General features: G+C 39.3%; 1 protein-coding gene across 2 annotated transcripts in view; it reads left to right on the top strand.

Moving 5' to 3' along the window:
* The window catches only part of WWOX (WW domain containing oxidoreductase), a 525,216-nt gene that overhangs the window by 351,635 nt on the left and 152,756 nt on the right, over nucleotides 1-20,825 (top strand). The window contains exon 9 of one of the 2 annotated variants that reach the window (XM_068956313.1): nucleotides 9,691-10,373. The exons of the other annotated variant lie outside the window; for it this stretch is intronic. Coding sequence (XP_068812414.1) covers nucleotides 9,691-9,732 — 42 coding nt within the window. The 3' untranslated portion in view covers nucleotides 9,733-10,373. Of the gene's footprint in view, nucleotides 1-9,690; nucleotides 10,374-20,825 lie in introns of those variants that run through there. 2 annotated transcript variants of the gene reach the window in all.

The raw sequence follows: 20,825 nt of genomic DNA, 5'->3' as shown, positions 1-20,825 counted from the left end.
ACCAGCAACAGAGACTGTTTAGAAGGTATTTGAGGTTGATAATGAGGTCGTTTTGTGGATGTTTGAGGAAGCACTTTCCAAATGTGGGAGCAGCCTGAAAAAATGGAAAAGGTGCCTGTTGGAAACGTAGCAAGAGGATACGGGAAGCTGGCACGGCAGGCTGGAGCAAGTATCAACCTGCCAGCCCAAACCAACCTGCTCCTGAGGCCTGATGCACAAGGCAAGGCAGGGACTGGCCGTGAAGGGCTTTCCAGTCTTGAAATGTTATATTGTATTTTATCCTGTTGTTAAGAGGGTCTGGTCCGAGGCTGGAGGTACGGAGAATTTCAGTTCACCAGAATGGTCCTGATCTTCAAAATTTCTATTGATTTAAACAGGAGCTAATGCATGTAACAACTTCAGGATCAAGGGGCAATGATAATAACTCTGTCTTAATCTTCTTTCCCCTATCTAATCAAAATCTTTGTTCTTTAAAGCATCTGTGCTTTTCTCTTGAAATTATCAGTCTGTCTTTATGCTTCTTCAGTTTCTAATTTTACTTTCATTTAAATCCACTTTTTCAACAGCCTAGCAAGTACTAATCAAATAAACTTTAAAAGATTGCTGCAGATTAAATTATTTTTTAATAATGAGTTCCTGTTACCAGGGAATACAGAGTTAAAAAGGTGATATCACTAAAATTAATTAGCATAAGACATGCTGGACTGGTAGAAGTGACTGGATCTTAATCAATAGCAATATGATTACACCCATGCAGCAATTATAAATTATTTAAAACAGTACCCTTAGGTTACTGACTAGTTGCCTTTAAATTAAATTCTCTGTCAATAATTGATGCAAAGAATTAATGTGAGAACACCTTCAGTTACTGAAACTTTTTTAAGGTGGCATAAAATATTGAACTGTTGCCCATCATTAGCAGCTACCCTGTCTCTTTTGCGCAGCATTGTTCTTTACTAAATTGGTCGAGAAGGACCTCCAGAGCATGAAAGATGACTAATGACTCTGAATGCTGTGTTCACTCTTCTAAGGACACTGACACTGAAAAATATAAATTTCATATGTGAGAGGAACTGGAAACTGATGAGAGTGGTAAAGCTCCTGGTCCACTTTGCCATTGAAGCAGTGAAACAAAATATGTGCTGGCTTGGTTTTTAGGTTTTGTTAGATGAGGAGGATAAAAAGGAAACAGTCTGGAATGTGCTGAAGTATGAGTGATGTTTAGAAGGCTGTTTATTTGTTATGAGCTGCAATTTTCTTTCTGCAAAATGCCCAGTCATATATATGAGTAAAATAACTCCTTCTACGCGCTTCCTTCGTATGTTTTTATTTATTATTGGCTACGGTTTGGCGTTTTGTAGATGCACATGATTTTACTTCTTTCAAGGGACGGAAGGAAAATATCATAATAGCAATCTCAGTAACATCAGAGATGATACCACAGAAGTTCAGTGCAGCTGTCATTGAAACCAGCTGTAATCACTGTGTTCACTGTGTCTCACTGTCTCTTACATGTCCCACATGTAATATTTAAATCAAAACTTCATGACTCTTTCCAATGTGTAGAAAAAAAGCTTTACAGGGTTTTGGGGTAATATACTAAACGTTTTCTAGGTTAATGTGGCACAAGTTAAGACAGTATGTTTTTAGAGAGCATCACATCCCCTTAGGTATTTTAAGACTTAAAAAGTACTTGGCAATTCTAGAAAATATAGATACTTACAATGACATTATTATTGTAAAAAGGTGTTGTTCTACATTTGAAAGTATCATGAAACCATAAGACTTTGCTTATATGAATAAGAGTTAGTGCCAAGGTGATGACGTAAACTCACGGGAGCCAGGAGGTTGGGGATGGAGCGCTGACCTGTGAGATGATATTTGCTTCTCCTCTTTGGGTTTTGCAAGCTTACCCTGGGAAGCCGGCAAAGGTACATGAATATGTGCACACAATGGAAATAATTGGAAAAGAAATTCACTCTTCTTGACATACCTCTCTCTTTCAGATTCCTCTTATTTTTTAATTTGTGTCCAATATACTTTGGTATTCTTATTGCTGCTGTGAAGTAGCTCTTTTTAACAGTGCTGCTGCAGGAGTGAAGATAAATATTATACTACGTAAGTTACACCTGTATTTCAAATCTGTGTCTAAAAAACACAGATTTATATATTAGTACTCACATAATTACACTTCCTAGAACTTCTTAAATAAACGAACTCTAGAATTTCCTTTTTTGTTATTTGTTTGTAACAACTGTAAAAATTGTGTGTCAGTGAAACGTGTTATACCAGCGAAAGACTTTTGGCATATACCATAAAAAGATATACAGATGATAATATGGATCAGGGATGGGGAAAGTGCTAAAAAGAGCAAATGGGAGAACTGATGTTTCTCTTTGCAGATTTTTTGAATGGTGCAATAGAGATATATTCAATGCTTACTCATTATAATACGGTATTTTCTATTTCCTAACCAGAACCCACTGACAAAGTTTGGGATAAATGGCGTTAAATATTTAAGTCAGTATTTGGGGGAAAAAAAGCCAGAACCAAAAAACAAATTCCAAAACAAAATCCTGATGGTGTCATAGACTCCCTGAGATGGGGAAAGGTGCTTTGCGTTGCCTTTCTCAGTTCTTGCTCCAGCATTCGTCAAGCTGCTCCAGCCCCTCCGTATGTTCCCTGTAGGCCTCCTACTGAGCTGCAGAGGTGTGGAAGTCATGAAGATCAAGCTATTGTGAGGTCTGGAAATTTATAATTTCAGCTGAGCTGCAAGTTTGCATCTACTCTGAAATTTGATTTTTTTAAAATAAATGCTAGAATTTAGGAGCACCGGAACAGTTTAGCACTGTCAGTGACTCCCACCCGGATAAACAGTAATGAAAGACAATTATAGTGTAAAAAGGCACACTGTGGTCACGTGAAGAAATCAGGAACTTCTGACCTCTGGTGTCTCCATGCTGTTGGATCCCTCTAAGGTCTTAGGCAATTCGGTTATATTTCTGTGCCTTGCTTTCCTCATCTGTAAAAAGTGAATGGTAATGCTGCAGGGGTTGATGTGAGAAGTATTTGGTTAAAGTCCGCTTAGCGTTTTGAAGTATGAGGCTCACTTTGTTATCTTTCTTCTCACCCACTGAAAGTACCTGAAGGACATCACTTAGTGAGTAATCAGTTCTATGTGTCAGTATATTTTCCTTTTCGTGTTGAATTCTAAAAAAATTGAAATGACATATATATAATTATAGACAGATCACATAACGTCTTAAATGGTAGGTTTTAATACCTTTAGCTAAAAGAAAAAAAAAGTTCCTGGAAACCTGCTGTTTGAACACTTCATCGATTTTAACTAACATTAAATAAGAAACAATGATCTCATTTGCCCACTAGTGTTTATAGTGTTTGATAAGAGCTTGCACTTTAACACACAGGAACCTCAGCTGCAATTTTGAGCTTACTGTGCTGACTAAATCTGATTAGTCAGAGTTTCAGTCTAACTAAGCACTCTTATGTGCACCAGAAGACACTGTCTGTATGTTTACTTCAACAGCTAAAGTTTCTATATCTTATTCGTAAAGTAACTTCCATCCATGTTGAAGCCTGTTTTATTAAAGCACATATCAAGGCCTGTAGACTCTGCACAATGCAAATGCATCAGGTGATGTTTAATTTCGTGTGGCTGAACAGTACTGGTGTAAACGCCTGTGCTCTGCTCTTAGAGCTGCGTATTCTTTTTACTCTTCATGTGCACTTCTCATTGCGCATTTTCTTTCTGCTGAAAGTCTAACATCCTGTGCTGGCTGTAAAGCCCATAGAGATTTCTCCCTGCTGCAATGCAACTACAGTGTCTCCTTCCAAAAAGGATTGCAACATCTCTGCAGTTTAGTGACTTGGAACCTTGTCTTTGCTCTCTCATTTTTACTCTTCAATCCTTTGGCATTTGCAGAGAGGGAAATTTAATAAATGGTTAGAAAACTTCAGTCATGCATTGGCCCTGACTTGAGTGCAGGAGATTTCACATATATAACTCTCAGGTTGATGAGCAGTTGCTCATTTTATGGATTTTTAGGCAAGCATGGAAAATATTTCAAGTTAGGTAAAGATTTTGCTCGTGTCTGAAATAGGAAAAATTTCACCACTTTTCTTTCCTTTTTATTTCCTTCCCCCTAACACATAAATGCATTTACTCTGGGAAACTAAAATGAGGTGGAACTGGGAAGCTATATTTCAAAACATTACATACAAATATATTTGAACAAGAAAATAGAAACATTAAAGAATAAAATTTAAAAGCCCTATAAATCCCAGTTCATCCTTGTCCAAAAGATAACCCTAAAAGAAATGCAACTACTGAAGCAAAACAGCTATTCATTTTCACTGATGTTAGCAAAAGTGGAAAATAAAATCTTAGGAACCTTTTTTTTTGTGTATTCTTCATTGGGCTCACCATATTTAGTAGGAGGTAATACTTGGGTTTGAAGACAGCTGTCTATTATACAATTTGGGTTAATGTTAATCTTCAGCACAATCTGAAAGCTCTTTTTCTTTTTCCCTGCAACAAATTGGTTAATGCGTCCAGGGACCAGCTTAGGCATCATGGTTGCACAACCTACTCAAGTGTTTCTTCTGCCTGAGTGATTTCTGTGGGAAGATCTGAGGGAGGTAGAAAAAGCCATATTAAAGTAGGATGAAATGAAATTAGAAAAGAGAAAAAATATGTCTGATTGAAACCTTGTATGACAAGTGTTGTTTCTGCTTTTAAGAAACTTATGAAGTCAACCTTCTAGACCTCACAAAGATCTCCGGCTTTCCATGCCAAAGATGTTTTGAGAAATTGATGACTAAATTTGTCCAGGATTTGTAATTTAATTCTCAGAATTTTCATTGACAATCTATCTGATTAATGGGTTATTTCCGTTTATCGTCTATCTTACAGCTAGTTTTACAAAATATACAAAAAGCATATTGTTCTGAAACATGGTTACGTGACCAAAATGAAAGCATATGTGAACTGCAAAATCCTACGCCTATCAACACCACGGCCTCAACCGTATTCTTCCCGTAATACTGTGGCAGTGTTGATTTACGAGAACACATATGCATATATGTGCGTGCGTGAGAACACTGTGTTATGCGTTGATAGTATTGCTGTTCACTCCAAAAAATCAATATGATTTGCTTGAATTGTTTCCATAATGATCGTACATATTAGTTTAGTGTTAATGTGTAATATCCGGTTTTGAAAACCACACTTCAAGGTCTGATAAATTTGCCAAAGAGAAAAACTTTCCTAAAAGAGATTTTAACCTGCTTGATAAAAATAGCAAACAAAGTCTGTGCAATGACTATTATTATTTTTATTATCTCTTTTTTTTAATTAAAACTCAGTTGTGTGTTAGTTTAGGAAGTGACCAGTTATAAAGTTTGAGACTCTAGAGAGCAAGCGAGCAGTTTACTCTTACCATTAATATTCATTTTTGCATTCATCGTGCAGTTATTCAGCCCCTACTCCATGAAATTAGCTGATTAACTCTCATTTTTGCCATGCGGAGCAGACATTATTACTCCTGTTTTTCATGCAGGGAAAGCAAGTCACAGAGAGCAGAGACCGGTGTTTTGTCCCACTTGTCAGAGAAATGCTTGTTTGGCATTTCCAAAAATACCTCCAAACCCCGAAATGCTCTCAGAGGCACGCGAAGGCGCGAGCGGGAGCTGTGCGCTGCCTGCGGTCGCTCCCGCAGCTTTGACCTGCTGGGGAATGACCCAGAGCGAGCACGTACGGCAGCGCCATCGCTTCGGATAGGCGGGATATATTCAGGCAGGTCTTCGCATATGCTCCTCAGCTGTCCCGAGCTTGTGTTTCTTCCCGTAACTCAAACCATCAGCCTCCGCTCTCACATCCTCGCTGAACATGACTGTCTTCCTCGTGGGTCGTCCTTGAACAGGTTGCCAAGCTGAGGGACCAAAAGCGTGTGGAAGTCCCCTCCAAGTCGTCCACGCTGTCTGTCCTGGAGGGTTTTGCTTCAAGCTGTGCCTCGTGCAGTCTCGGGAAGTTTGTCCTCAGACAGAAGGCACCCAAGATAGAGGCTGTGTCCCTGCGGGTCCTACGAGATAATGCAAATCTCTACTGGTTGTTGTGTGGGTTTGCCACACTCTCCAGCTGCCCCGCAGCAGCCCCTGTTTCCACAGCTGTGCAAACATCCTTGATGACATTCGCACTGATGGCCAGGGCAGTGATGAAGAGCAGGCAGCGGCCAGCCCTGCTGGTTCGCTCACCACCGAAATGTGGAGCATGAGGTGCTGGTCGTGGTGGGATTGACAGCTCTTGCTGGAAGAAGGCAGGAGGAGAAGAAGCATTAGTGTCAATATTTTAAAGAGGATTATGAAATATCAAGGGAAAAAAAGAACAACAAATTTAAAAATTCCTGTAATGGTATTTCCCTAAGGGAGGTGGCGGGGGCGGGGGGAGAAGGCACTAACTGGAACTGTCCCTGCCTCCTTATCGAAGATATATATCTTTAAATTAGCTTGAATTCGTGTGAACAGATCATCCCCATTAAAACTGTAACCTCTGTCTGGAGCTGTTGTAGAGACTACAGCCTGGTGTACTTATACAGCGTGACTGACAGCGAAACTGTTCTGGGCTTTAGGACAGAGGTAAAATTTCAGTTAAAAGAGGAGGAGAGCAGATTGCCACTGACCTGCTGCTGTGCCGCGGAGCCGCTTCCTCCCTGGCTTCCTCCCTACCATGTCCTTGGCCTCACAGTGGCGTCGATGCAGCAGGGTGGCCTGAGAAAATGGGTGGGAAGTGTCTCCCCAATCCCGAAACGGTGCTTGCAAAGCAGGGGCTGATGCCGGCGTGCACCGGCACCTAGGTGCGGCCCCAAAGCTGGGCACTTTGAGCCTGCCGAGACGCTACATCCGTCACTCTTTCCTAGAGGTGTCATATGGTGGAGGTATCCCTCGAGGAAAGGTCTCCTTTGCCATCTGCTGCTGGGAAGTGTCCCGTTCCCCAGCCGTAGGCAAGCCCCAGTGCTCCTCATGGTGGGGACGTTGGGAGGAGGAGGAGGGAGCGCGTAGGGAGTTGGGCTGCTCCCTGCCGTGGCCTCCTTCAGCGCCTAACTCTTTGCATCTAGGGCTTCTCCTGATGTATGATGGAGGCAGGTTTTAGCTTGTTATACAAACAGAAACCATGTTTGTTCATATGTGTCACACAGAATTGGAAGTGAACAGAAAATAGAAACATTTCCTACAATGTTTGTATGAAACAGAGAATTTTGATTTGACTTCATTTTCTGCTCTTTCATACTTGCTTCCTGTGAGTGTTTGAGGAGCTAAGCTCATTAGCCTGAATACTCACAGAGGAACAAAAATGAAGCTTGAGTATTGTTTAATGCAGTTTCAAATTGTGTATTCAGTTTTCATATGACATAATTCAAGCTTATTGATTAGTCATATAATTTGATCTGAAAGGACAAGGAATACGGCATGACTGATTTAACTAAAGAAACAGAGTGATTTGTAAATACTTGCACAGACTTGCAGGTTCAATTAATTGAAAAATTTGTGAACAAATCTAATCAAGCGAGTCTGAGAACTTACTATTTAGTTTGCTGATGATTTGTGAACAAAAGTGAAAGAAGAGTTAAGAGAATGGATTTATTTGTTGGAACATTGAATTCAGCCCTGCATAGAGCAAATGGTATAAAGTAGCAGAGAACGCATTTTGGTGAAGTGATAAATATGTGCTTTCAATGGGGTAAAAGGATTGTTATATTTATATTTAAATTTACAAAGTAAATCTTCAGTTATGTTTACAAACATTTCACGGAACAGTAAAGAAACAGTATATCAGATTTACATATGCTAGAAATAAGATCCCATCAATGGGATGGGAGTTGAAGAGGGTTCGGAAAGTAGACACAAGAATGACATAAGATGGGAAAAGCTGTTTTGAAGGAAGAAATGCACAACTCTCAATCTATTTAACTTACCAGAAACACAGTTAGGAGGTGATCAGATCACTGTCTGCAGTTCTATAAGCTTAAGCTAAACATACACTGAGAACACAGAGCACTTTTGAGAGCAAAGGCAAATAAGCATTAGAACAACATATGGTTCGTTCAGTTTTAGGATTTCAAACAGACCTTGTGAACCATTGTGAAGGGTGGGAAGCTGCAAGTTGGATGCAGCAGTTCTGTGGCCTTTTGTGAGAACCAGAGACTATTACCTTAGAGATGACTTTTTTGCCCTTATTACCTGTGAATATGGGAACCAACAAAAGGATAATATATAGAACTGTAGGCCAGCACGTGATGGGTTTATGCCTCTTCATTCTGCAAGCTGAGCAGTTTCAGAGTGGAAAAGACTAGTGGAATCTGATACTAAGCCAGAGTAGGTGAGAGATGTAGATAATAATGTACCTTAACCTGTGTCTCGGGGTATTTCTGAGGTTATAACGCTATCCTCACTGCCGTACTCCCAAAGAGTGAGTCTTTCTGAAACGGTGGGTGTGGCCAACTGTCAAAGGGAGCATAGAAGGGCAGGAAAACACTGTTTAAACACCACGTTTTTCTGATTAGTCATGATTTTTGCAGTGCCAGAAGTGAAGATGAACCAGCCTAGCTGCAATGAAATTGTAACCTAAGTGAGGAAAAAAATGCAAAATATTTATTCCTACTTAAACCCCCCCCAACTTGAAGGTAATTTACTCCATATGGAGGGAGGAACAGCACCGAACTTGGACGAAGACTGGTGGTAGCGCTTGGCCGCCGATAAGCTGGTGGCCAGGAGCTCTGGGCCCCATCAGAGGTCACCGTTGCCCAGGGGACTGCCCCTTGGCAGAGGTGCCCAAAGCCCAAAGGCAGTCGGGAACACGAGGCTGCAAATGCAAGGGCAATGCTCTCCATACTACGTTTGCAGTAGGGAGCTTTTTTTTTCCTTCTCCTGTGAATATAGCGACAAATTGTATTAAGTGTCAGACACATGAAAATCTAAGCTCATGCTCTAGAAAGCATCAGTGGTATAATGTAAGAGGATTAGGAAGACCAGTAGCTGTTGGCTGTGTGCTTAGAAAATGGCCACCGATGCTTTTTGGTTTGGTAGTTTCTGCATTGACACCACTTTCGACTTTCTTTCCTTTTTTTTTTTTTTTTTTTTAACTTTAGGATTCTGCATCTCCAATTTTAAAGTTTAAATAGATCTATACTTTCCCCAAGGAGCTGTGTGCAAACTAATATTAAGATTAAAATCCTTTATGTTTGTTCTGTAGCTTGAAACAGAAAACGAGTGCATAGTCTGTTTTATCCTACTGGCTCTCTAAGGTTCAGGTATTAACATAAATACAGCCCATTAACACTTGTTCCTCTCTGTCAGGACATAAATTAAGTCTGCAGGTGTTCCATGAAGCTTTACCCTTGGTACTAATTAAGCCTTGATAATTAGGTTTGTTAAATTCAGGCCTTTAAGCTTATATTCCCTCTTTGGGTTGCCAAAACGGAGATTTGCAGTATACAAGGCCTGTTTCTGCAGGCTTTCTGGGTGGCTTTTGTTTCCATTTTTGTTTTAAACAAAACCACAGTAGGAAGACAACTCTCCTTTAGGTAGAAGGTTTAAGATTAAAAACCTGTAAAGAACTTGGATATCAGCTAATATTTATAGCAGAGCATGTTCTTTTTTCTGGCTTTTTGGCAGGGCACAGTCGTCGTAGTGGAAAGTTTCCAGCCCATATGTTAAACACACAGATGCTTCGACTACAGACATGGCTGCAATTCCAAGTGAAATGTCATTCAGACATGTACGAGTGGATATCCTAAAACAGTAATATTAAAAAAGATGTGTTTAAAAACTGCAGAATTTTAATTTTGCAAACATTTTATATATCCCATATAACAATACCACTTTTTTTTTACAGAGGAAAAATGAATTAAAAATAAAACTCTATAACTTTGATTTTTGTCTAAGTATTTTAAAAGGTTATGTTCACAGATCACGTGGGTCTTAATGATAAATAAAAATAATAATTAAAGAAATCTAGTACAAAGGAATCTGCCTGGGAATAGGGTTATTTGTAACACATACACAGAACATTAAATAGTCTAATCAAAATGGATTTTCTTGCTAGTTAATCTCTTCTCTTTTGTTTCTCCATAAATATATAGCCCATCAGATCAAATGTTTGATAAATGTCATTTTTCATCTAGAATAAATGAAACCACTGCTACCACTCTATTAGAGGTACTTTCCACATTATTCATTGCAATCATGCTAACTTAATGCTAATAGCTTTAATGCTTTTTTATCCATGAGATATTAAATAAAGTCATATTTTAATCAAAACTCTTTTTTTTAAAGAAGGAAATAAATAAATAAATGCCATTAGAGACTTTCAGCCACATTAGGTTCCCATCCTTCATTTTATTTAGTGTTTTATTGACCAGAAAGCCACAATTAATCATTTTGGGCAAGAGCTATGTTTTTGGTAAGCAAAAGGCGTTTTTTTTAAGCTGTAATACAGAAACGTGCAGACAGTTTAACATATGAAATATTTTTAAATCTGATTCTGCTTTTTAATACGACACTTAAAAGTTTGAAAAAATTCTTCAGTTAACTTTCTTAAAAGACTAAATAATATTTAGGGTACATGTAATAATTCTGCTACAAATAAATATGCTCCATGATTTAATACAGAAATGCAGGGAAAATGTGTAAGGCTGTTGAAAGGATATCTTTTCAATATTCGATATGACATTCAGATTGTTTTTCCTCGGAAGGATTCTGTTAGAGAAGAACCCTGTTGAAGGAGAGAAAAGGCAAAGTATGTAATGATTATCCTTAAAAGGCATCACTTATTATTGCAGCAAATACTAATATCACCTTGTAATTTACAGCATTTCTATATTTATAATGAGAAATAGCATGATATATAGTATATTTGATAGTAACAGTGTCCTAAATACTGAATTAATTGGCAGATTTGTAATGGTGACCCCACTGAGGCATATCACGATTGACAAAATACTATGAGAGAGCATAGTTGATAGATTCCACTTATTAATAGGTCAAAGTCATTAGGGACATGATGTATGAGAAAAGCTATATTCAATTCCTAGATGTTTTGACTTTTTAGAAAAAGGAAAGAAGCTGACTTGAGCTACTGGAGTTAAAGCTCATAACATTTCAGAGGTTTTAAATTAGTAACACTTCCGGTTCTTCAGCATTTTCCTTTTGGTAGGATAAAAAGAGACTCTGGGTTGGTTATATAATTATTGCAGTGTTTTTAAGAGTTTGGATACCTAGTACCAGTTGTAAATCTGAAAGTTGCTGGAAGCATCGAATACTTTTCCTCTTTCTCATTTGCATCTGCTTGGCTTCAGACATTCACATGTGTGCTTCTAATTCTTCCTTTTTTAGTAATTTGGGAGTCTTTACATCCTATCAGTGCTCTCCCTTTTTCTTCCTCTTCTACCCAGCCCCCTCCTCTGATTAGAGAAAAACCTAGAAGACAGTCCCAAAACTGCTCAGAAACGGTACGTGGACAAGCGTGGGACCTTAGACGTTTATATACCCTGCCTTCGATTCAATAACAGGCACTTCACACTGTATTATTAACGAAGCAAAGAGTCATTGCTGATTAAGTACCTCAAGGACAAAGATATGACAAGTTTTTTTCTTTCGAGTGAAGTCTGAAGCCGTGCATCGTGCAGCTCCATGTGGGGAGGGAGGAGGCTGCGAGGGCTAAGAGGTGGAGGCAAAGCTGGGGGTTAAGGCATTTCAAAACGTCAGGCAGCTTGTTATATCGCAGTAGATCATTCTGTCCCCGGGGACTGCTGCCAAGGCCTAGGCCAAAGCTAGAGAGAGAGCAGAAAATTTGACACAAGCTTCCAAATTTTCTCTGTAGCTCTCTCGGGCTGCAACCCATATGCCATGGTTAAACTATCAGGCTTTGCTCCACCGAGACCTGAGGACAAAGCAACTCAGTATTTCCTTCTTAGTGAAAATGACTGCTCGTTTTCTTAGTAGAAATATCTTTTCCCACCCACTGCCCTCTGAGAATGAAAAAAAGCCTCTTTTTTTCCCCACCTTGCATGCCTCCTGTTTCCCCATCTGATTTTTAATTTCCCCACTAGAATATTAGTGGAATCTGAAAGCAAAACCTAATACAACAGAGAGGGCAATGGTATTTGCGTTATAGAATTGTTGTGTTGTCCAAAGAGGTATATAATCACATCTGAAGTGAAAACAGCATTTGTGGACATTCCTCCAAACCCACGTTCTCTGTTTTATTGCAATATATGCAATACAATGTTTGACAGTGATTCTAACTACATATATCTGAGCTTTAATTTTGCAAAAGAAATCCAGTAACCCTATTCATAATGGCAACCACTTACTCCGAGTTCTGTCTCACATGTTCATTAGTTCATTACTAATCAGTGTAAATATAGTAGACTGTAGCCTATTGAAAGTTCAATGAGAGAAGCAACCCTCACTTTTAGATCTATGTATATAAACAAACACACTGCGATTTGTGTTGTCACGTAATAGCATGATAATTTACTATTTATATCACAAATGCACAAGAGGAAAAGAACATGCCAGAACGGCTATTTGCGAGAAACTGAGTTACGGCTGAGCGATGGGGCCAGGAACTCATCTCTCTTTCCACAAAGCTGTCCTGACAAGCAGCTGAGGATTTCTGTGGTGCACCAAGTTTTCGGATGCTCTGGAGCTGGATCTGCACCATTCTAGCCCACTTACACACATGCCAGGGTCGGAAGGGTACGTTAGCACATTAAATACCCAAAGGCTTCTCTAACCTGCCCGGGACCAAAGCCATGTAGCGTGATGTAGGTGAGTACAGCGTGGCTAAATTCTGTTAATCAGAAGGTCATACTAGATGATCATAACGATCCCTTCTAGCCTTTACATCTATTACTCTATTAATCTGCTCCGGTCATGAAAGTGTCATTTGCCCACACAAATTCAGATCTTTTGAGCGAGCATACGTTCCACACGAATTGTTGCATCAAACATACGTTGGCCAAAAGACAACATCTATTCCGTACTAAACTGTTTGACTACCGTCAGGTCTTCTAACCTGACTAAACTTAGCATATTTGGGTCATTTTTTTTATTTCATCCTTTTCTTTGAAGGTTATTTATGTGAGTATGTGTAGGAGAAAGAGAAGGACCAACTGGCTAATAGTTTCTTTTTTTTCTTCTTCAAGTGAGACCCCTGCATTATTACAAATGTTATTACCACTGTCATTTAAACATTATTACATTATTTGAATATTGGTATTAGCATTGCTGTCTGCATGGGAAGGTTTTGGAGAGTTCAGAAAAGACCTATAAGAATGAAGTTTTCTAAAATTCTATCCAGTAATGAGAGAATAAAGATGCACTGTCTTCATGAACCAGTTAAGATACGCCTTTATACATATCCAAAACAATCTTTATTATGAGAAAATTTCTGATAGAAGAGGGTTAGAGAGAACTTTTAATCTAGTAGGTAGAAATAGAAAAAGAACCAGTGTCTGGAACCTAAAAGCAAGCAAATTGTTGCAGTAAGACCCTTTGCTTTAATAAAAGGAAAAGGAAAGAGAAAAGGAAAACAGAAAAAGAGAGAGAGAAAGAAAAAAGAAAACGACAAAGAAAATGACAAAGAAAACGACAAAGAAAAAGAGGCGTAATTAAGCACTGAACCAGTTTACCTAGGAATGTAGCGACTTCTCCATCACTTGAAGTCTTTAAATCAAGACTGAATGTCTTTCTAAAAGGTACATTATAGCTCAGCCAGAACTTAGGAGCCATGGGCTTGATGTGGGCATCCCTTGGCTAAATTCTGTTAATCAGAAGGTCATACTAGATGATCATAATGATCCCTTCTAGCCTTTACATCTATTACTCTATTAATCTGCTCCGGTCATGAAAGTGTCATTTGCCCACACAAATTCAGATCTTCTGAGCATGCATACATTTCAATGAACCAGCTTGGTTGGAGGCTACTCTGAAAACATGTACACAGCACCTTCTGCTAAACATCTGCTTTAATGCCAACCTGAAGTATTTTCTTCTTAAATTTTTATTCCCAAAGGAAGTAGGCTGCCTATTTCTACAACATAAATATGTGTTGTGTTTTCTTCCTAGACAGTGTAGCTGAGGTTCATAAAACTGTGTATTGTAAATCACAGAAGGAGCCATTTATAATTTGTGTTCATTTTGTACACAAATCCATGTGATTCCATTAGATATGCAGCACAGCCTGTTATACAGTAGTGAATGGAGATCAAGCACTTCTGTTTACCTATGAAATTGCCTATTAAAATTACAATAACTACCATAAAAATGACTTTTTTATGTCTCTCCTCTGAGAGGAAGTTTCAATTTACTGGTTCATGTGAAAGTATCTTGCAAGTAATTGTAAATATTTTAGGTAGATTTACTCTGATATTACTTGATGTGTCAACTTCATTGAAAAAAATGATCTAGTGAAATGTAAGAGAGACACAATCAAGGTGAAATCTATTCAATTATTTAAAAAGGGGGAAGAATTCATTTCATATTCTGTACTTGCATAGAGTTCTCTCTTACAAATAGTTATGCAAATCCAGGTTTGAAAGTTGAATGTTCCCTTTCACTTCTTTTTTAAAAGACCCATAAAATGAGGAAAGAGGTGCTATAGCTGGTTAAGAATTACCAGTAGACAGAGGACCTTGCCTTTGGTTGGTTTTAATCAACCTAGCTCTTCAACATAGGAGACTCTGGTCCAAAGTGGTCACAAAATTAATCAAAATTAAAGGAAAAGCCAAGGAGCAGGGAAGAATGGGCTTTCCTCTAGCTTCCTAGGAGTGTTCCTTTAAGCAGTTGTTGACATAATGTAATATTTTCCAGCAAACTGCATCAAAAGAGATCTCAGGTTAAATTTTAACCAGTGTTGCAAGATTTATATGCAAAATTGAGTTGCTGATCCTGATTATAATTCAGTTGCTTTGCCTTGCACATAGCAGGAACAACCCAGTGTGTAAATCAGATCCCCTACACTCAGGGCATGACCCAAGACACCTGGACCAAAGCCAGCAGAGCTGCTCACCAGTGGGTAATCTGCTGATCCTAATGCTGTGCAGGATGCAGGTGCATCCTTCAGATTAGTTAAATTACTCTCAGGTTCTCCAGCTCCTGTATGTGTCTTTTCATGGTAGCAGAGAGATGGTAGATGGTATTAGCCAATGATGAGCCATGTGCAGCAATGCCCACCAGATTGTTTCCAGCTGGAGGCTGGACTGAGCGAGTGAAGGAAGTCTGGGGTGTGCTGCAGGGTTTTAGGGAACTTCCTCTGTGAAAAGCAACCTTGTGTGGTCGGTTTTAGCTGTTTTTCCACCTGCTTTGGGCTACCTCTGAATATAAAACCATATGTGGGCCTATGTCCTTTCTGAAAAGATCCTTATGGACTTGGATATAGCAGCTTTGGGTTTTTTGGTTTTCTGCAGCAGCGGAAAAATAGTACCTGCCACATCTTCAGATGAGCCCTTTGTGTTCACTCTTGTGAAATGTAATTAGTTGAAGTACAAGCCAGTTTTACTAGGACCTGAAGCTTTCCTAACTTGGTGAGGTTTGCTTGCTACATGAGACTGGAGAAGGGATGAAAGAAGAGGAGAGTCTACATCTTGAGGAGCAGAAAGTCCTCCTGTACCCTGAGGCGTTGATATGTTTATACCAACCCAGATGAAAGAAAAGTGCTGTTACGCATAGGTGCTCCTGGATGTTTCTCTCGCAGGACCTCCTAGTCAAACCTCTTCTCTGTATCAGAAACTGGATGATTTCTTAACCTGAGCTGGTGCTCTATGTGGAATTCCTCCACCTGGTGCGGCTGGGAGGCCAACGTGCCCTCTGCTCCAAGGTGAGCCAGTGACCACCGTTTTGTGTCTCCTTTGACAGCGCGGGTGTATGCGGACAGCGGTGAGAAAAGGGCACATGCTGCCAGTAAAGATTACCCAGATAAAATTCAGATCCTTTTTCATGCAGCAACCTCCCAGAGATGTGTGCTCACTGTTCAGCTGTTAAGATTGTTATTAAACTTTATGGACCATAAACCCCATGGAAACAAGGGAAGTGAACAACTATGCTATTACAATAGTGTCAAAACAGGAGACATATTTCATAGCTTCAAAACTGTAAGCCTGCCTACGTGCAGGGTCTCGGCTCTCACTGGCTGCCTCAGCCTACAGCGCTTATTTAATCTCTGAATTAAATGCAATATTGCTAATATATAAAGCCTAGAAAATACATTCTTTTTCCGTTTAAAGTTCAGCTTCATAAATCTAGCTTTGCAGAGCTGCTTTCGGAAATGGGAGTTGATTTTTTTTTTTTCTTTTATTTAAATCTTTGTCAGACATCCATCATCTCTTAATATTTCCTGTCATGGGAATCCACTTAATTCTAAACTAAATCCATCTTGATTTCTGCTAAATGCACGGACTCGCTCGGTGCAACAACAGGGCCCTGATGAGGGGAGACGGACAAACAAGGGGATGGAAACGTCCCTGACACGTGGTGGCAGGGCTGGGAGGAGGGAAAGCCGAGCTGCTAAATATGGCCCGGCTCCACGGGGGTCTGGGTTTACTTTCAAATGTATTTATTTTGAGGAAGGAACTGTCAAGCTTTGTGTGCGAGTGTGTTTTAACGTGTTAGCAGCCCTGTCTCTTGCACGTGTATATTTGCCTTTCAGGGCCCTCCTGCAAATCGGTTTTGACCGGGCCAAGTTACAACAGTTTAAATATCGTCTTTCACGTAGGCATGGTAAATTTTTTAACAGCGCTTTTAAAAATAACTTATATCCCAATATTGTAAACATTGTGGAGCATGTATGTCTGTAGGGGTGGTTTTTATTTTTTTAACCACCTTGGGGGGAAAAAAAAACAGACATCCCCGTATCTCAGGGATGATTTGCTCCGTCTTCTTTAATAGAATATTTTAAGGTAGGTGAAGATAGTGCTTAGTTTTTGCATTCTTGGCAAAAAGGGAAGATGCTGTGGTGTTTGATTTGTTTATTTATTTATTTTTATTTTTGAAGACTAAATTCCTCCAGAGTGTTTTTGTATATTAAAGAAAGGTTAAAGTACCAAAGTGAAGTGTCTATAGGAAAACAGAAAATAAAGGTTGTATAACGGTGGCCAGGTGCACATATTCCTTCTCAGACACTGTTTGATCATGTGATTTTACATTGTCCTTTTCTGCACAATTTTTGGGTTACTGCTCTGTTGAGGTGTGCTTTTGTTTTTTTATTCAAGCACCCAAAAGAGACTTCAGTGTTTGAAAGCAGGTAACCAAATTTGACAAGCAGCAACTAAATTCTATAAGAATTGAAATTTAATATTCCTTTCCCTTCCTATAATGATGATTAATAAAAAGAGAGGTTAACTTGTCCCCCTCCTACATGCACACTTTCCTTTTCCCTACAGCCTGCTAACGCCTATCGGTGTAATTGTTTGGGGCGGGTGATCCTAGGAAAGGAGTATGTTTCCTGCTGCTCTTTCTTCTGCGTGCATAAAGCTGATATTCATATTTTTCTCCTGAGCCGGTTAATTGCCACCAAATTAGGGACTGTGCTTGGAAGGAATTTAACCTGTTCTTTTCTATTTACATGGCAAATTTGTTAACGCTGGGGAGAAGTTTCTTACGCTTGTGTTACCCTGGCTGGTTGTTCATTAAATGTGATTTTCCTGAGTAAGGTTAAAAAATGTTGTGAACCTACAGTTCTAAACTTTTTTTTTTTCCCCACGTGATGGGAGATTATTTTCTCTAAGCACTTTGTGGTATGTACATTGATAATGTTGCATGTAAATTGACCCACCATACAGTGCTTGTTGACAATGACAGATTTATTTGAATTTATTGGGAATTATTATTTAAATAATAGTATCTACTGATTTCTTCTCAGAGAACTGTTTGTAAATATTTCAGGACAAATGTAGAAAACACTTGAGTCTGCCAGTTCCTGTAAGACAATCGGAGAAGGAAATAAACTGAGTTATAGACATATCTCTCTCTCTATAATTTTTAACTAGGCCAGCAGTTCAGTTATAATAATGGAAAGGTTCAGACCAAACGTGTTTTGTTGCCACAAAGACTTGTGTTCTTTCCTGAGTGCTTCTATTACAAAATTTCTTGTTCCTTAATAAGTGGGCATCAGGTTACTATATTTTATAGGTACCTTGCCAGCAGCAATTTAATTACATAGTCATTTTAGATGGTATGAATAAGCTGCACAGTATACAGTTCCCAAAAAGTGGATTCATTTTTAATGTGCCATCTGTTGCTGCAATACAATACAAAGATAAATAGTTGAAAAAGAGGAAGAGAATTGACAAGAAAGAGAAATGGGTTTTGATTTGCCCTTTCATCGCGCACATAAAACAACATAAGCTCAATCAATGCACAGAAATGAAAGCTAATACATAATAGTGGTTGGTCCTGATTTCCCCCCCCCCCCCCCCCCACCTATTGTTTCAAGTCCTAATTAAGAAAGAGGAGTTGTGAAGTTATGCAGCTCCTCCTGCCTGCCCAGGCTCAGCCCCGCCGTGCTGGCGGGGTCTGCTGGGCTCCCGTAAAACGTGCTCGGGGCTGGAACCGTCCCGTCCCCATAGCGGTGCGCTGGCATTAAAATGGCTCATTTGCCTGGGAAAACAGAGAGCCAGCATGTGACCAAACAGCAGCCCGTGCCGGGAAGGTTTAATCAGCCTTTCCTATGAAAGGAATTGTGATGGATAGTTGGAGACTTTTTAGAGGGGGTTCTCGCCGGTAATGTTGTGCTTTTAGGAGCTTGTTAGGCAGTTTAAAGCTGTGATTAATATTTAGCAAAATGATATATGGGGAGCCTTGAAAGCTCAGGTTATTTACTATGTATAATTAACTAAGGTTCTTATTTGTAAAAGACACTCTGTGGATTCTAGACGTAAGTAACAAAGCTCTGTAAGAGGGTTTTATTAGTTATAAAGTAAAGTCCAACTGGTATCAAGAAGACATTCTGTAAAGCCATTATTCAAATGTTTGAAAAGGCATATTGAATGAAATTATTACCATAAAGCCTTTCTTCTTCAGGGACACATGCTTCTATAAAGATTTTCTGGGGAGATAAGTTTGTCTATTCCTCCTCTTCCCTTCCCTCCCTGTGCTCAAAATGAGCTACGTTTCAGAGAAATCTCTGCGTAGGCTCTGAAGGCTTAAAGGAACAACAGGGTAAGGAAATGAGTATTGTTAGCTTAGGGAAATAAATTCCACCCGACATCTTAAGGTGAAATTGCTTGCTTCGACAGTAGGAGATTAAAGAAAGAAATCCCTTCTTTACCATGTTAGGGAATAGTCCTTTATTATCAGGAGCCAACGTATAAACAGAATTGCTGCTCTTCCCAGGTTGCTAAAGTACCATGTTGGAGAAATGGGAAAGGTGCCTTGGGAGGTGTACTTGGCATGCATTCGTCTTTTGTCATCACATCTTAGTTCTCGAGGCAAGTGACAGAAGAGACCAAGATGCCTACAACCTGGTATATTTGGGGGCCTAAGAGCTAGTCACTTTGGACACTTGGAGACTTGTAACTGGTGGTGGAGCTTTTGGTTTTCAAAAAAAAGAAAGTGAGGCAGAGTAGGTGTAATGTGGAGATGTTATGGGTGGCATGGTCAAATTAGGTGGTAGGAATGCTGGTTCGTGCCCGGTATAAAATGGTTTAAAGCAGTTACCCTCCCAGGTAGTTGTTAACATCAAAAAACCCTTTGGGCGTCTAATATATAAGTAAATTTTAACTTGGCCTTGACAAATTTTAAGCTGATACTGCTCCAAGAAAATTTACATACTTATCTCCTTTTTGTTTAGTGCATGTCAACCAGATCCCAAGAATTTAGCAAATCTGATAGAATCCTGAATGAAAAGACCCAATAAAAGGCTCTGTTCCGGCCTGGGCTCCACACCACTAATCTTCATAAGCCCTCCTTCGGAAGCTAGTTATTCTAGGAAGGGGGGGAAAAGAGAGATGCTGTCAGTCTTGCTTTCTTTCAGCTTTATTACATCTGTAAATCCTTCTGTGCTGATCATGATAGTAATTCCAAAGAGCACTTTCTGACTTCTTTTACTGAAATACATGAGGGAATAATGGAGTTTTGTTGTGTCTGATCTCAGGTTGGCTTTATTATGCAAAACTAGTGAGTGGTTCCTAGCTCACAGAGAAATCCTAGTGGAACGTATTAGTGAAAGCATGTACTATTACTCTTTACTGACTTTCAAACCACGCTAACATCATCCTCAGTTATAGTGAACGTATTCTACTTCTGTTTTACTTTATGGTTGTTATTTAATTGCGAAGGGAAGGAAGTTTTTCTTCATGCCTGCTCTCAGTCACATTCGTATTTTCCTCCTTGTGCCCCTTTACTTCTTTCTTTCCTCTTTTTTCTTTCATCCAGATTTAGAAGTCTGATTAGCAATTGCTTCAGTTTGACAAATAAGCCATGTTTCCAGCCAAATTTTGAATTTATCTCTGCTTTACAGTTTTTAGCAGAGGGAAGATAAAAGAAAGCATTTCAATAGTTCTTGAATGCTCTTTTTTAATGAAAAAAAGAGAGAGAGAACTCTTTTTTTGAACATTATAATGAGGATACTTAGGTCTGCGGGCAAAACACTGCTGTTTGAACATTAGCTGCAGAAATGTGCTGTATCAAAACGGACACATGCAGGAGGGGAAAAAGGCAGATTTGTTTTACTGCTTTCCTTCAGTGATTAACGTTGTGTTACTGAAGGTTCTAGTTTAATACTTGCCATTTCTGCTTCAGAGAGACTT

The sequence above is a fragment of the Struthio camelus genome, chromosome 10 (genome assembly GCF_040807025.1).
Source record: "Struthio camelus isolate bStrCam1 chromosome 10, bStrCam1.hap1, whole genome shotgun sequence".
In the NCBI taxonomy this organism is placed as follows: Eukaryota; Metazoa; Chordata; class Aves; order Struthioniformes; family Struthionidae; genus Struthio; species Struthio camelus.
This window is presented reverse-complemented; position numbering and strand designations above follow the sequence as displayed.